Source organism: Dendrobates tinctorius, unplaced genomic scaffold, assembly GCF_039654945.1.
Source record: "Dendrobates tinctorius isolate UK_male_01 unplaced genomic scaffold, ASM3965494v1 ptg000270l, whole genome shotgun sequence".
Classification (NCBI taxonomy): domain Eukaryota; kingdom Metazoa; phylum Chordata; class Amphibia; order Anura; family Dendrobatidae; genus Dendrobates; species Dendrobates tinctorius.
The window spans coordinates 7,544,219-7,562,344 of NW_027361937.1; the positions used below are offsets into that span (position 1 = coordinate 7,544,219).

At 46.8% G+C, this 18,126-nt stretch overlaps 1 protein-coding gene across 1 annotated transcript in view; it reads right to left on the minus strand.

The window, feature by feature from the left end:
* The window catches only part of ERGIC3 (ERGIC and golgi 3), a 35,314-nt gene extending 18,670 nt beyond the window's left edge, over positions 1 to 16,644 (minus strand). The window contains exons 1-3 of the mRNA XM_073559374.1: positions 16,485 to 16,644; positions 3,415 to 3,485; positions 890 to 977 (exon numbers count right to left, since the gene is read on the minus strand). Coding sequence (XP_073415475.1) covers positions 890 to 977; positions 3,415 to 3,485; positions 16,485 to 16,617 — 292 coding nt within the window. The 5' untranslated portion in view covers positions 16,618 to 16,644. The remainder of the gene's footprint in view (positions 1 to 889; positions 978 to 3,414; positions 3,486 to 16,484) is intronic.
* Between the last annotated feature and the right edge of the window lie 1,482 nt (positions 16,645 to 18,126).

The window sequence follows — 18,126 nt, forward strand, 5'->3', positions numbered from 1 at the left end:
CAGCTGCAGTGGTAAGGTGACCATAAGAGCACATCATCAAATGTTTCTCTGATGACATCCTCTCTTAGTTACCTGACTGTTGCAGCCAATCATAGGTTTCAGTGGTCCTGGTGACATATGGGTGGGCTGCTGTAGAGGTACTGAGCAACCTACGCTCATGACTTTTTTTTTCTACTCCAGGAGAACCCCGTTGGGTAGTTGAATCTGTGGCTTTACATTACACCAAGCCATGTAAAAGCAAATCCAAATTGCAGAACTACTGGATTAAAATTTTAATGGAAACATATTTTGAGAAGGGTAAATTGGAAGTGATGGAGAAACGATTTGTAAAAATTTGGCCAGATCCGCTGCAACTCTTTATGCAAATGGGAAAGGATCATAAACACAGCATTGTCATTTTTGAAACAAGTCAAGAAAGATTAAGATGTTTCTTCTTGTTCAACATCTTGCAGACAATGGGATAATGTTAACAGTGTCAAGACCACCCATGAGCTGTGAAGCTGAGCATGACACCCCCCCCAACCTCTCAGTGGCACACACTCAATGATATCTGCATTTTCAGGATGCAGTAACTGCTGGATCCAATAGTGGAACAGTAAGTGTCAGTCCCCTGTTCTACGGCTCAGCCTGCTCATCTCAGTCTCAGTGCAGCAGGGGCGATGATATTACTAGATCATGCCTGCTATGTGGAGCCTCAGGAAACACGCTGAATGAATAGAAGAACAGAGCAAGGTGATTTTTTTTTCCACTTATATCCTACATTCTGTGCTTTCTTTTTAAATGTGGGGGGGGCTCAATTAGGACTTTTTCTAGGGCCCTGTGATTTCTATGTACCGCTCCTGCTTTCAGAATTCTCACAACCACCAGCCAGTTAGGAAAGCTTACTCACAGGCACAAGGCATATGTGGAAATAGAATATCGATATTAATCTTTAACTTGTCTCCTCTAGACTTATCAACAAATAATTCTGGATAAACCTGGAGAAAAGAAACAAAGAAAAACAGATAATGGCAAAAATATGGTGGAAACAAAGTTATTTGCACAGGAAAACAGGCTCCATGGATACTTTCAAGCCCTTTCAACACTGTTAAAGGGATCCTATCACCAAAAAAATGCTTACAGATATGGGGTTAATCTGCAGGTTAATAGCATTATTAATGGCCAAAAGAATTTGTAGATAATGTAACGTTATTAACCTGCCCGGCATCCACAGCTAAAAGCTATGAGGAGAAAAATAACTTTACTCCCCAGCAGCGTTCGGCTTTCAGTCCCGGGGGCAGACGCTGGAGTAAGTTCAGTCACCGCTCTGAGTATAAGGGGGAGCAGCGGCTGTAACCATGCCCCCGGCCCTGACTGACAGCAGCTCAAGCGTTCGGCTAAGTGCGGGTGCTGGGCAGGTTCACAACACTCTAAACCGAAAAATTAACTCCATATCTGCAGGTTCACAGCATTTTTTCAGATTACAGGTTCCCTTTAAGAAGGGTTGTCAAAGTAGCAGTCAAACCCTTTAAGAACTATATTTATTTTGCTGATGGAAATGTAACAGGCTCAGTGATGTTGGAACCAGGTCTCCTGATTTTCACATGATTTTGTCATGTCACATGAGCGCTGCAGCCAATCAGCATACTTCCCTTGCATGTCTGAATTTTGTCTAAAAGAAAGTGCAAGAGCCCATAATCGGCTGCTGATTGTTATGCCACGTGAGCGCTGAAGCTAATGCCCATGTGAGCACAGGGAGACCTGGTGCTGAAATTTAAAAAAGGGTTGCCCATGTAGAGGATAACTCCTTTAAGGTTTATGTTTACAGGCCTAGAGTTGGAAACAAGCGACCGTTTCCCAACTATTGGGCTGATTAAACAGATATCCTTAAAATGGATTTTTCTATGTGCATGGAAATGCTATTAAACTTATTAGACAATCAGCTAGCATGTGGCCCACGGGCAGTCGAAGGGCAAAGGTCGGCTGGTGTAAGCCTTCATTCACAAGATCAATATTTTTATGGAATCTGAAGCCAAAAGTCGAGTCAAAAGAAGTCTGATTCTTTTCTTTACAAGTCTCTTCCATTTATGCTCAGTTTTCGCCTTTGACTTCAAAAACTACACAAAAAAAAAAAAAAACACACATGGAATCCCACCTATACATATTAATTACCAACAAATTAAGGCTAGGGCCACACTAAAATAATGGCCAAGATCACACACAAATCGGTTCCCTGATTTTTGCAGCGTTTTTCTGAGACCGCAGCAAGGCCATAGCATTTTTACTGTAATTTCATAAAATCTCAGTAAAACTGTACTTGGACTACAATGTATTAATGCAGTCTTTTTGTAGTGCTACTAATTTTTAACAAAACTCCAGCTGCAGGTCCCCTAATGGAGTGATAAGCAGTAATGTACACGGCAATACACTTTCAATAGGACGTCAGAACTATTGGCAGAGGAACTCTGAAAAGGTGACTACGTGAATATGTAATATTTAACCACATGCAGAAGTTAAATGGAACCTGGCAGAAGGTTTTTGGCCCTTCCGTGCCCAATTGACATATCTGAGAAAAGCGAACATCATCTCAAGCTTAGTCTACCAGGACGTGAATAAAGAGATCTATGGAGGGAATAAGGAATAGACAGCTGGATTTGACTGTAGTGTTGGTAATAGGCCGTAACCCTGCTGCACTACACGCCTTGGTCTTTAATCATGGCAGCCTGCTGCCTCCTGCAGTACATACCGTATATTGCTATTGTGACCAGGTATTGGTATATAGGGTCTATTTTTCTGCAGTGTTTTTGGACTTCATTTCATTTTCACCTTGAATGGATAGACCTATTAACATGTGATAAGTTTGGACATTAAACGTCATTTCTAAGAAAATAACACAATGATTAAGGCTATATCAGGCAGTGGGGCAACATTCTGACAGGTTACCTTTAAAACAGAGTTTTCCAAAAGTAAAGTCAAGAGAGCTTCAAGGGTGCAATATATGCAAGTTTGGCATCAGATTTGTCAGTGACACAATATAATCTACCCTACCAATTAATTTCTAGAGGGATGAAAGTAAGACAAGAAGTTTCTCTGCAGATTTATGATGGGTTGGTCATGTTCCTGCTGTAATCACTTTATAAAATGGTGCAGCTATTCAGATTATCAGAAAGCAAACTGAAACCTGATGGAAAGCGAATTAGGGTACGTTCCCACGGTCAGTAATTGGCAGCGCTTTGGATGCAGCTGTGCATCCAACCCGCAGCATTTACTGACCATGTGCACATACCCTTAGTGCAACAAGCCTTACATTTCACTTTCTGGACTCCAGTGCCAAACTGCAGGCAGGAACACTGTACAATCAGGAAGAGGACCAAAAGAACCATGTGCCTATCAATAAAAGCAGTCAAAGATAGTCACAGAAAGGTTTGCACTTACTTCTTTAGTGAGAAAATACTGAAGCTCAGAGAGAAATAATATCAGCATTATAAATCCACTAATTACCGTAACTAGAAGGGGAGGAAAAAAAAAAGGTTATTTCTGCAAAATACAAAAAGTTTATAGCAACATGCAGTAATAAGAATAATAATCTTTATAGAGCGCCAACATATTCCGCAGCGCTTTACAGTTTAGGAGCAGTTAAAAGGAGCTGTCCTCATCCATATTGGGGACCTATGTGACACCCAGCACCCTCATCAATCAATGAATCTCAGCTCTGGCAGCGAGTTTCTCCCACACTAGCAGATAACAGCTGATCGGTGGAGGTGTACCCGCCATTGCAAGAGAACTGGCAGCAGGATGTGTCTGTCTGCCTCTAGCACCTTCTCCTATCTCTATAGATTGGTACGAGCAAATGGCATCTCTAAGAAATGGTAAAATATGTCCTCAATGAATACAGAAACAGTCCAAGAGGAGAAAGAAAAGGATGTCACTGATATACAGTATTACGAAGTTTCTTATTTTCATATGCATTATTGATGCATTAAAATGACGGTAACCAAGTCCTGAGATACCCCTTTAAATGGGTTGGCCACTAGCATTATTTTAACAGAGGTTTTGAATTTGTATTGAATAATAAACATTTTGTTAGTACACTATGGGGGCATGTGGATAGGCCTGTATAATGGCAGGTGTTGAAATGGTCAGTGAAAGTTAAATGGTGGAAAATCCTACCAGACTATACTCACTGAAGTGTAAAATGAAGTGTGAACAGAAAATCATAATTTTCTTCCATAATTTCTATTTAAGAATATAAAAAAAAAAAAAATCGTATATATGTGCTAAATGGTCATCTTTATAACTGTAGGCATCAGTTAATAATAACAGCGGCTGCTCATCCTTAGCTCCCTCCATACAACAGAAAAACTGAACTACAGGACTATGTGCTATTCACATGTGCTGTTTTTAATCTATTCCAACCATGCCAGAGAACAGTTTAACGCAAATGGTTAACTGCCACGAGTGCAGCAGCGTCACGCTCCACCAATGTTTGCTGAAGCAATTCTGCATGCTATTGCCTTTACCCAAACACATGGAAAACTATGGGGGGGTTTTGGTTGCACCAAGTTTATGTCCTAACCTTCTCTTGAAAAGTAAATTGGCTGTTCTAAGTAACCCTTTAATGGCAATCGTTTGCGATCTGACAAGGATGGCAGCGCTTGCTACTCGGCAGGTATTAATACTGCATACAGGGCTGCCCAGAAATCACAGTTTAAAAATCTCAAACAATTCTTGCTAATGTATCATGAATAATTAAAAAAGGTGGTATCCATTTCCTGTATCGTCCCTTTATAGGGAATCTGTCACCTATTTTTAGCCCTATAAGCTGCAGCCACCGCCATCAGGGGCTTAGCTACAGCATTCTGTAATGCTGTAGATAAGCCCCGATGTAACCTGAGAGATAAGAAAAATGAGTTACATTATACTCACCAGGGGTCAGGTTCGGTCCACTGGGTGTTGCGGTCCGGCGCCTCCCATCTTCTAGCGATGCCATCCTCCTACTTACTTCTGTCACGGCTCCGGCGCAGGAGTACTTTATCTGCCCTGTTGAGGGCAGTAAAGTACTGCAGTGCGCAAGCGCCGGGAAAGGTCAGAGAGGTCCAGCACCTGCGCACTGCAGTACTTTACTCTGCCCTCAACAGAGCAAATAAAGTACTCCTGTGCCGGAGCCGCAGCAGAAGTAGGAGGAGGATGGCATCGCTAGAAGATGGGAGGCGCCGGACCGCAACACCCATTGGACCCCCGGGGTGAGTATAATATACTCATTTTTCTTATCTTTCAGGTTACATCAGGGGCTTATCTACAGCATTACAGAATGCTGTAGATAAGCCCCTGATGGTGGTGGCCGCAGCTTATAGGGCTAAAAATAGGTGACAGATTCCCTTTAATAAAAACACGTGCACTGATAACCCTCATCCTCCATATCTAGCTCCTGAGCTCAGCACCATGCGGTCAGTTAGTAATGGCACGTATGTGCACTGCATAGGTCTGTTACATTTAGATTAGCTTGTCTAACATTTGGATTTCCATTTAAACAATTCTGAAGGTTTGGGGTTTTTTTTTGGTGTTTTCTTCATAAATCTGTTGTGCCAGCCTCGTTTTTTTCTGCTGCAAACTTATGAATGAACTCACAAGTGGGAGTTACCATTCACATTGTCAAAGGGGCGAGTCTGCACTGATTGGGCAATAACAGAACAGTACAAAGCTGCTCTTGTTATTTCAGGTATAACTGCACATTTATTAAAACGTGCCACAAAGATTAATAAAGAATTTAACCCCTTAAAAGGGAATCTCTGTCATTAGCTCATCCCTCCTAAGCTGTGTATATGGGGATATCATAGAATAATAGGATGCTACAGTTGGAAGGGACCTCCTGGGCCATCTGGTCCAACCCCCTGCGCAAAGCAGGATTCACTAAATCATTCCAGAGAGAGGTCTGTCCAGCCTCTGTTTAATAAGAGGTCTGCGATCCGATGTCTTACGCCAGAGAATTCCATGTTTTTCTTTTATGTAAATGAGCTTTTCCATGCTTTGGGCCATACAATGATCTCCCTGAGGATATGCCAGCAGGGATTATAAATAGAAGGAGGAATTACCATTGTGAGACATGTAGATCAGGAGAGCAGAGTGTCAATCGTTACATGTCTCACACTGGTAACGCCTCCTTTCAATTATAAGCAGCTCTGGAGTCTGTGCTTTGTCCTGAGAAAGTGTGAGACTTCGAAACGCATTGACAAACTGCATTTGATCTACACGGGTCTCTGACTCCATCCATTCAACAGTTTGTTCCATCCAGGCAGCGCAGGAATTATAAGTGTAACAAGTGGCTGTAGGTACACAACCCCGACACGTGAGAAATTCTTATCAATTGATTCATTTTTTACCCTGATAAGACCATATTACGCTATTATCTTTCCACTTCTTCCCCAATGTAGTTTAGACTGTCAGTCGTTACATGTTTCACACTGATAAACACCTCCTTTTATATAAAATAACCTCTGGAGGTAGATTTGAGTATATTTATGTCCAGCCCTAAGGGCCCCGTCACACATAGCGATCTCGCTAGCGAGATCGCTGCTGAGTCAGAAGTTTTGTGACACAACAGCGTTCTCACCAGCGAGATCGCTGTGTGTGACAGCGATCGGCCCCCCCTGCCGGTATCGCTGCAGGAAAGCCCAGGACATGTCTTTCGTCGCTGATCTCCCGCTGGCCAGCACGCGTCGCTGCGTGTGACAGGCGGGAGACCAGCGATCAGCTGGTAACTAACGTACACATCGGGTATCTAAGGGACGTGCGTCCCTTAGATACCCGATGTGTACCTTAGCTACCAGCGAGTTACAGGTGCCGCCGCCGCCACACGCTCGGGACCAGGAGGCAGCAGGATGCCGCCCGCAGAGAGGCCGGGATACAGGCGCGCCCTCTGCTGGTGGAGGACTGGATCAGCAGGCGCCTGTATCAGCAGAGCAGTGGGGAGATTCTCCCAGTGCCCTGCGCCAGTCACTCATCCTGATCCCGGCTGCACATCAGCTCCCTCCGCTGCATCAGCGCGCTGGTAAGTAACGAACACAGCGACGCCGCGCACTCGGCGTCGCTGGTCCTGATCGCTGGTGAAGCTGTCTGTTTGACAGCTCACCAGCAATCATGTAACGATTCACCAGCGATCCTGACACGTTGATATCGTTGTCGGGATCGCTGGTGAGTCGCTATGTGTGACGGGGCCTTAAGACTACAACAGCTCATTAGCATTTTAAGAAAAAAGTGGATTTCTCCAGAATAAGTCATCAGATCGCGAATATCAAGGTATCATTTTTTTCCCACTTCCGATGACCTACATGCCCCTATAGACGACTTAGGAGGGTTTATTCTACTGACAAGATTGTCTTTTATGTGACCTCCCATCATAAGCAATTTTAATGTAGAGAGAATCCGGAGATATAATTCATACAGCGCTGGGAGTGTCCATAACAGTGAATGGTTCTGAGAAGCTTTCCATTTAGGGTGCCTGTCGATAAAAATGCTGGGTACACTGCAATTCAGGGCTGTGGAGTCGGAGTCGGAGTCGTGGAGTCGGAGTTAGTTTTGGTTGGAGTCGGAGTCGGTAGAAATGTACCGACTCCAGCTTTAAAAAAAATGTATTAATATTTCATAATTGAACTTTCATATGAATTTTATAAATGTTACTCAAATATATATGTTCTATCAAACTATGAACAACAGTGATAAGCAGTTCTGCTGGAGATAGAGACATTTCTTACTTCTTGTGTGTCACTGTTCTCCACTGCCCTTATCTAATCTTATACTTGGTTAACCTCATGCTGCCCCAACCCCCCTACTTACAATGTATGAAACTGAAAATGTGTTGCAAATTCTTAGTAGTAAAGCTCCTCCTCTAGACTAGATCATACTAGGTGTGCGTCTTCCAAGCATCTCACAGCTGCCTGCTACTCAGAAGAGGAAGACTGTAAGAAGTATTATCCTTTCAACAAACTTTGCATCAGTTAACTGTGAGTACATGAGGAATAATAACAGTATTACTGACCACTATATCAGTTGTACGACCTGGCAATAATTTTGTACAATTGTTTTTAGGAAAAACAATTGTCATTTGGATTGTGAATGCAGAATTAAAAACCTGAGAATGTCAAAGAAGCATCACATTAAATCAGCTGTATTTGAACATTTCACCATCACTCAAGATAGAAAACATTATGTCTGTCAGTGTATGACAAATGATCCAGACGAAAACAAATGCTGTGAAGCCAAGATGAGTGCATATTCAGGCAAAGATAAAAATGCTCCTACCAGAGCTTCTAATCGAAAGAGACATTTACAGCACTTTCATCCAGAAGTACTGAAAGCAGTGGATGAGAAAGACTGCATCCAAACCAATGAACCAGTGCCCAGCTCTTCCAGCCAAACAAAGGAGCAGAGAACTTTGCAGCCATCAGTTGCAAGATATTTTGTCAGTGACAAAGTTACTGTGACAATGACAGTAGATACATTTAAAAAACAGATCATAGAGCTTGTTGTAAAGGATAGTGTGCCTATTTCATTATTTTCACGACCAGCTTTTATGTGTCTGAACGGGGAAATGGCCCGCAAGCTTGGTGTTTCTCTGGAGAGAGAGTATTAGAAAATTAGTAATCGAAGAAGCTTTTAGACAAAAGGAAGAACTTAAAAAAACTCTCAAGGGACGCTTTCTGTTTCTTAAAATGGATGCCTGCACACGTCACAGAGTGAACTATTTTGCCATCAATGTCCGATTTGTTTGTGACAAAAATGAAATAGTTACCAAGACATTGGCAGTAAAAGACACCAAAGCTCATCACACCAGTGAGTTTCTCCAGGTCTTGGTGGAAAAGGTTCTGCAAGACTATGAACTTAAAAAAGAGCAAGTTCTTTCTGTCGTAACTGACAATGGTTCAAATATAAGTACTATTAAGCTAATGAATGAGAGTAATGATGGTGACCAGCATCTAGAAGAACATTCTGGGTCCACAGACACAGAAATGTTTGAAATAGAGGAACACAGTATCGTAACTGAGGAGCAAACTGAAGTTGCTTCAGATGAACAGCAACATGATAGTTTAGATGATCTTGTTGAAACTGTGTCAATATGTTCTTTCATTCATCACATGCGCTGTGTTGTGCATACGCTACAGCTGGCTATAAGAGACAGTCTGCAAGAAGGACATGCTGCTGCACTGATTGGCAAGGTGAGAAAATTGGCTACTGTTGCCAGAACCCCTAAAGTTGACTCAATTTTGAAGAGACGTGCTGGAAAAGGGGCAATTATTGATCAAGCCACACGATGGGGCAGTACTTACTTAATGATTCAGCGCTTGGTTGAACTGAAAACCTTTCTTGTAGACATGGCTAACCCTCAATTGACGCTAAATGAAAGTCAGTGGAATCAGGTGACTGAGCTGGAAAAATTGCTAGAGCACCCATTTACAGTGACTAAAAAATTACAAGCAGAGGACTTAACTCCAGGTATTTTCTTAAAGGAGTGGAAGAACCTGATGTTTCGCCTGTCCCAAAGAGGAGGGTTAATTGCAAGTGGCATTGCTACATCAATGAAACGGAGAGAGGAGCTACTATTACAAAATAACATTCTTTTGGCAGCTGTTTATGTAGACCCAATGCATCGGATTCTTCTAGATGATCAACAGCTAAGTAAAGGAAAAGAAGCTCTGTTTGAAATAGCAGTAAGGATGCTTGCAGAACAGTCAGGAGGAACAAGAAGAATTTGGTCGTCCTGCCACATCTTCACCCTCATCATCAACTGATGAAGAATTTAATTTCGAAAAATATTTGGATCACAAGGACCGTGCAAAGCGTTCCTGCATAGAAGAGTCATCCCCATCAAGGAACACAGCCAGTACATTTCAGCAGAATTTTTCATGTGCACTAAAAGAAATTGAGAAATTTGACCGTTCATCAAAAATAACAGTGCAACAAGCGATTCCTCTGTATCCTGACATTGTCAGAGATGTTGCCTGAGTGGTTACTGCTTTGCCACCAACACAAGTTAGTGTAGAGAGGTTGTTCTCTGCTCTCAAAATAATTAGATCAGATTTGAGGGCATCCATGAAGGAGGATCTGACAGAGGCAATACTTTTTCTGAGGACAAATTTATAGATTTCTTCTTATTAACTGCATAAAAGTGTTTATTGCATATTTACTTACAGTTTAGAAAAGTTTATAAAAGTTATTTGCTATATTCTAATAAATGTAGTTTTTGCTCTAAGTGGTCTGATTACTTATATGATGGTGAGAAACTGAATAAGCACGATGTTTAATATTTTACAACAGTAAATTTGTTGTTATGAATTGGCCATTTATGAAGGAGTCGGAGTCGGAGCCTGATAAAATCCAGGAGTCGGAGTCGCAACTGTGGCTTACCGACTCCACAGCCCTGCTGCAATTACAGGATCAGTTTGAATAATGGGTACATGGCAACTGCACAAGAATATTAGGCACACACTTTCAGTGCGCCTGTCACAAACAATACTTGTTACATGGCACTTGCAGGGCAGCTGTCAGATTGAGTATTAGGTACACAAAAACTGCAGGAAGCCAGTCAGTAAGAATACTAAGTATACAACACATTGCCTATCAGAAAAAATCCTGGATACACAGTAGTTACAGGGCACATATCAGTAAGATTATTAGGTACATTACTAAACACAAGGCCTATACCTGTAGGAATACCAGGTACTCCATTACAAGAGGGTTCACAATCTGCGGCCCTGTTAGCTTGGCGCATTAGAGCAGGGTGAACAGACAAACGTTTTTCTTCTGTAGTGCAGGGAAAGGCAGCTCAGTGCTCGCCAAGTGTGAGCAAAGAGGAAAAGCAAATCCTTCTCCGAGACATCTCCCACCACCACCTGCTCTGTATGTTCATAATGGATGACATTTATACATCACCACTGCTGCTTCAAATCTACCCTCCTCCAGGAAGAGTCGCCAATCAATAATAACCCCGGGCACTGTCACCAATCAGTAATAACCCCGGGTACATACCGTGCACTGTCGCCAGTCAGTAATAACCCCAGGTACACACCGGGCACTGTTGCCAGTCACTAATAACCCCGGGTACACAATGGGCACTGTCGCCAACAATAACCCCGGGTACACACTGGGCACTGTCACCAGTCAACAATAACCCCAGGTACACTCTTGGCAATGTCACCAGTCAGTAATAACCCCGGGCACTCTCACCAGCCAGTAATAACCCCAGGTACACACCGGGCACTGTCACCAGTCAGCAATAACCCCAGGTACACTCGTGGCAATGTCACCAGTCAGTAATAACCCCAGGTACACACCGGCACTGTTGCCAGTCACTAATAACCCCGGGTACAAAATGGGCACTGTCGCCAACAATAACCCCGGGTACATACTGGGCACTGTCACCAGTCAGCAATAACCCCAGGTACACTCCTGGCAATGTCACCAGTCAGTAATAACCCCGGGCACTCTCACCAGTCAGTAATGACCCCGGGTACACACTGAGGACTGTCGCCAGTCAGTAATGACCCCGGGTACACACTGGGCACTGTCGCCAGTCAGTAATAACCCCAGGTACACAATGGGCACTGTTGCCAGTCACTAATAACCCCGGGTACACAATGGGCACTGTCGCCAGCAATAACCCTGGGTACATACTGGGCACTGTCGCCAGTCAGTAATAACCCCAGGTACACACCGGGCACTGTTGCCAGTCACTAATAACCCCGGGTACTCAATGGGCACTGTCGCCAGCAATAACCCTGGGTACATACTGGGCACTGTCACCAGTCAGCAATAACCCCGGGCACTCTCACCAGTCAGTAATAACCCCGGTACACACCAGGGACTGTCGCCAGTCAGTAATGACCCCGGGTACACACTGGGCACTATCGCCAGTCAGTAATAACCCCAGGTACACACTGGGCACTGTCGCCAGTCAGTAATAACCCCGGGTAAACACTAGGCACTGTCGCCAGTCAGTAATAACCCCGGGTAAACACTGGGCACTGTCGCCAGTCAGTAATAACCCCGGAACACACCAGGCACTGTCGCCAGTCAGTAATAACCCCGGAACACAGCAGGCACTGTCGCCAGTCAGTAATAACCCCGGGTACACACCGGGCACTGTCGCCAGTCAGTAATAACCCCGGAACACACCAGGCACTGTCGCCATTCAGTAATAACCCCGGAACACACCAGGCACTGTCACAAGTCAGTAATAATCCCGGGTACACACTGGGCACTGTCGCCAGTCAGTAATAACTCCGGGCACTCTCACCAGTCATTAATAATCCCTGGTACACACTGGGCACTGTCACCAGTCAGTAATAACCCCGAGTACACACCGGGCACTGTCACCAGTCAGTAATAATCCCGAGTACACAACAGGCACTGTCACCAGTCAGTAATATCTCCGGGCACTGTCACCAGTCAGTAATAATCCCGAGTACACACCGGGCACTGTCGCCAGTCAATAATAACCCCGAGTACACACCGAGCACTGTCACCAGTCAGTAATATCTCCGGGTACTGTCATCAGTCAGCAATAATACCGAGTACACACCAGGCACTGTCACCAATCAGTAATAACCCCGGGCACTGTCACCAGTCAGTAATAACCCCGGGTACACATCGGGCACTGTCACTAGTCAGTAATAACCCCGGCCACTGTCAGTCAGTAATAACCCCGGGTACACACCAGGCACTGTCACTAGTCAGTAATAACCCCGGGTACACATCAGGCACTGTCACCAGTCAGTAATAACTCCGGGCACTGTCATCAGTCAGTAATAATCCCGAGTACACACCAGGCACTGTCATCAATCAGTAATAACCCCGGGCACTCTCACCAGTCAGTAATAACCCCAAGTATAACCCAGGCACTGTCACCAGTCAGTAATAACCCCGAGTACACACCGGGCACTGTCACCAGTGAGTAATATCTCCGGGTACTGTCATCAGTCAGTAATAATCCCGAGTACACACCAGGCACTGTCACCAATCAGTAATAACCCCGGGCACTGTCACCAGTCAGTAATAACCCCGGGTACACACCGGGCACTGTCACCAGTCAGTAATAACCCCGGGCACTGTCACCAGTCAGTAATAACCCCAGGCACTGTCACCAATCAGTAATAACCCCGGGCACTGTCACCAGTCAGTAATAACCCCGGGTACACACCGGGCACTGTCACTAGTCAGTAATAACCCCGGGTACACATTGGGCACTGTCACCAGTCAGTAATAACTCCGGGTACACATCAGGCACTGTCACCAGTCAGTAATAACTCCGGGCACTGTCACCAGTCAGTAATAACCCCAGGCACTGTCACCAGTCAGTAATAACCCTGGGCACTGTCACCAGTCAGTAATAACCCCGGGCACTGTCATCAGTCAGTAATAATCCCGAGTAAACACCAGGCACTGTCATCAATCAGTAATAACCCCGGGCACTCTCACCAGTCAGTAATAACCCCGAGTACAACCCAGGCACTGTCACCAGTCAGTAATAACCCCGAGTACACACCGGGCACTGTCACCAGTCAGTAATAACCCCGAGTACACACCGGGCACTGTCACCAGTCAGTAATAACCCCGGGTACTGTCATCAGTCAGTAATAATCCCGAGTACACACCAGGCACTGTCACCAATCAGTAATAACCCCGGGCACTGTCACCAGTCAGTAATAACCCCGGGCACACACCGGGCACTGTCACTAGTCAGTAATAACCCCGGGCACTGTCACCAGTCAGTAATAACCCCGGGCACTGTCACCAGTCAGTAATAACCCCGGGCACTGTCACCAGTCAGTAATAACCCGGGTACACATCGGGCACAGTCACCAGTCAGTAATAACTCCGGGCACTGTCACCAGTCAGTAATAACCCCGGGTACACACCAGGCACTGTCATCAATCAGTAATAACCCCGGGCACTCTCACCAGTCAGTAATAACCCCGAGTACACACCAGGCACTGTCACCAGTCAGTAATATCTCCGGGCACTGTCACCAGTCAGTAATAACCCCGGGCGCTGTCACCAGTCAGTAATAACCCCGGGCACACACCGGGCGCTGTCAGCAGTCGGTAATAGTCCCGGGTACTGTCAGCAGTCGGTAATAGTCCCGGGTACTGTCAGCAGTCGGTAATAGTCCCGGGTACTGTCAGCAGTCGGTAATAGTCCCGGGTACTGTCAGCAGTCGGTAATAGTCCCGGGTACTGTCAGCAGTCGGTAATAGTCCCGGGTACTGTCAGCAGTCGGTAATAGTCCCGGGTACTGTCAGCAGTCGGTAATAGTCCCGGGTACTGTCAGCAGTCGGTAATAGTCCCGGGTACTGTCAGCAGTCGGTAATAGTCCCGGGTACTGTCAGCAGTCGGTAATAGTCCCGGGTACTGTCAGCAGTCGGTAATAGTCCCGGGTACTGTCAGCAGTCGGTAATAGTCCCGGGTACTGTCAGCAGTCGGTAATAGTCCCGGGTACTGTCAGCAGTCGGTAATAGTCCCGGGTACTGTCAGCAGTCGGTAATAGTCCCGGGTACTGTCAGCAGTCGGTAATAGTCCCGGGTACTGTCAGCAGTCGGTAATAGTCCCGGGTACTGTCAGCAGTCGGTAATAGTCCCGGGTACTGTCAGCAGTCGGTAATAGTCCCGGGTACTGTCAGCAGTCGGTAATAGTCCCGGGTACTGTCAGCAGTCGGTAATAGTCCCGGGTACTGTCAGCAGTCGGTAATAGTCCCGGGTACTGTCAGCAGTCGGTAATAGTCCCGGGCACTGTCAGCAGTCGGTAATAGTCCCGGGCACTGTCAGCAGTCGGTAATAGTCCCGGGCACTGTCAGCAGTCGGTAATAGTCCCGGGCACTGTCAGCAGTCGGTAATAGTCCCGGGCACTGTCAGCAGTCGGTAATAGTCCCGGGCACTGTCAGCAGTCGGTAATAGTCCCGGGCACTGTCAGCAGTCGGTAATAGTCCCGGGCACTGTCAGCAGTCGGTAATAGTCCCGGGCACTGTCAGCAGTCGGTAATAGTCCCGGGCACTGTCAGCAGTCGGTAATAACCCCGGGTACACACCGGGTACTGTCAGCAGTCAGTAATAGTCCCGGGTAGACACCGGGCACTGTCAGCAGTCGGTAATAGTCCCGGGCACTGTCAGCAGTCGGTAATAGTCCCGGGTACTGTCAGCAGTCGGTAATAACCCCGGGTACACACCGGGCACTGTCAGAAGTCAGTAATAGTCCCGGGCACACACCGGGCACTGTCAGCAGTCGGTAATAACCCTGGGTACACACCGGGCACTGTCAGCAGTCGGTAATAACCCCGGGTACACACCGGGCACTGTCAGCAGTCGGTAATAACCCCGGGCACACACCGGGCACTGTCAGCAGTCGGTAATAACCCCGGGCACACACCGGGCACTGTCAGCAGTCGGTAATAACCCCGGGTACACACCGGGTACTGTCAGCAGTCGGTAATAGTCCCGGGTACACACCGGGTACTGTCAGCAGTCGGTAATAGTCCCGGGTACACACCGGGTACTGTCAGCAGTCGGTAATAGTCCCGGGCACACACCGGGTACTGTCAGCAGTCGGTAATAACCCCGGGTACACACCGGGCACTGTCAGCAGTCGGTAATAACCCCGGGCACACACCGGGCACTGTCAGCAGTCGGTAATAGTCCTGGGCACACACCAGGTACTGTCAGCAGTCGGTAATAGTCCCGGGCACTGTCAGCAGTCGGTAATAACCCCGGGCACACACCGGGTACTGTCAGCAGTCGGTAATAGTCCCGGGCACTGTCAGCAGTCGGTAATAGTCCCGGGTACTGTCAGCAGTCGGTAATAACCCCGGGTACACACCGGGTACTGTCAGCAGTCGGTAATAGTCCCGGGCACACACCGGGCACTGTCAGCAGTCGGTAATAACCCCGGGCACACACCGGGCACTGTCAGCAGTCGGTAATAACCCCGGGCACACACCGGGTACTGTCAGCAGTCGGTAATAACCCCGGGCACACACCGGGTACTGTCAGCAGTCGGTAATAACCCCGGGCACACACCGGGCCCTGTCAGCAGTCGGTAATAACCCCGGGCACACACCGGGCACTGTCAGCAGTCGGTAATAACCCCGGGCACACACCGGGCACTGTCAGCAGTCGGTAATAACCCCGGGCACACACCGGGCACTGTCAGCAGTCGGTAATAACCCCGGGCACACACCGGGTACTGTCAGCAGTCGGTAATAACCCCGGGCACACACCGGGCACTGTCAGCAGTCGGTAATAACCCCGGGCACACACCGGGCACTGTCAGCAGTCGGTAATAGTCCCGGGCACACACCGGGTACTGTCAGCAGTCGGTAATAGTCCCGGGCACACACCGGGTACTGTCAGCAGTCGGTGTGCTGGAGTGCCCGGAATGACAGCTGGCCGCTGGGGACGGGGGCTCTCACTCTCAGCCCCTCCCGCACGCCTTAGACTCCCCCACGCGTGAGTCCCGTCCTTACCCACTGCTCCGCCGCATGTCTTCACTCTGAAATCTTCCAATGTTTTAGGATAAGCATCAAACTGCCGGAGCCGGTGAAACGTCTCCATCTTTTCAACCGGAAGCAGACAGCCTCCACTACACTTCCGGTTCATTTACGTCCTTATTGCATTGGTCAGACTGACAGCCTATAACACAGCAACTTCCGTATCACGCGTGCGCAGTTGAAAAGAACCATAGGGACAGATCCTAGATTTGAAGTGTCACGCAGTTTCCAGTAATGTTTTCCTAGGTGCCGAACAGCGTGTTTGGAGCGCATGCGCATTTTGGTTTCACTCGTCAGGCTATGGAGGCTATGGTGCCACCTAGCGGCCAATGTCACTTAATTCCTGTGATTTTCCCCATGCAGCTGTTTTTCCATCTGAGACACTGACGCTCAGCGCTGTGATGGTGGCAGGGAGCAGACTAGATGTATGGAGGAGTTAGCTATGGAGTGTTCTTGCTGAGTGCGGGCAGGGGTCTCATCACGGGTCGTCATGTATTCTGTTCCCTTTTCTCTGCATTTTTTCCCTGCCTGCAGCTCTGACATTTTTAGGGTATGTGCGCACGTTGCAGATTTACCTGTGGAATTTTCTGCATCTCTTGGCAAAAAACGCAGGTGAAGATCCACGCGGTTTTAAGGCTATGTGCCCACGATGCGATTTTTAAGCGTTTTTGCCGTGATTTTCGGCGCGAAAACGTTTAAAAATCGTGTACAGAACGCCCCCATGCATTCCTATGGCATTCCGCACATGCTGTGCTAATGCTGCGCTTTTTTCCGCGGCAGAATCGCATCGCAGAAAAAATCACAGCATGCTCATTCTTTTGTGTGGAATCGCAAAGAATTGCCGCGATTCCGCACCCATAGGAATGCATGAGAATCGCTTACTTCCCGCATGTGGCTATGCCCACCATGCGGGAAGTTAAGCGTCTCATGTGCGGATGGTACCCACGGTGTGGAGGAGAGGAGACAGTCCTCCAGGCCCTGGGTACCACACCCCTGTAAAAAAAGAATAAAAAATCGGGGTATATTTACCTTCCGATGTCCCGCGCTGCCATCCCGGCCTAAGCGTTCCCAGTAATGCCTTGCGGCAAGGACCTGTGATGACGTAGTCCCGCGAGATCACTATAGTAACGCGAGACCAACGTCATCACAGGTCTCGCAAGGCATTACTGGGAACGCTGAGGCCCGGGATGGCAGCGCGGGACGCCGGAAGGTAAATATACCCCGATTTTTTATTTTTTTTATCATTTTTAACATTTTATCTTTTACTATTGATGCTGCATAGGCGGCCTCAATAGTAAAAAGCTGCTTACACTTGTCAAACACTATGTTTGACGAGTGTGACCAACCTGTCAATCACTTTCCAAGCGATGCTTCAAATCGCTTGGAAAGTGCTTGAGAAAATCGCGGCAAAATCGCGAACAGAATCGCGGTGAAATCGCGCGGAAAAAAACGTGCGATTTCTGGGAAGGAGTCCGGTTTTTAGTGTGCGTTTTAAAACGCTACGTGGGCCCATAGCCTTTTTATGCGGATTCTCATGCTTTCTTTTCATGAGGATTTGTATGCATTTTGGTAAGCTAAATAAAGCTATATTATTTAAAAAAAAAAAGTGCTGTCATTT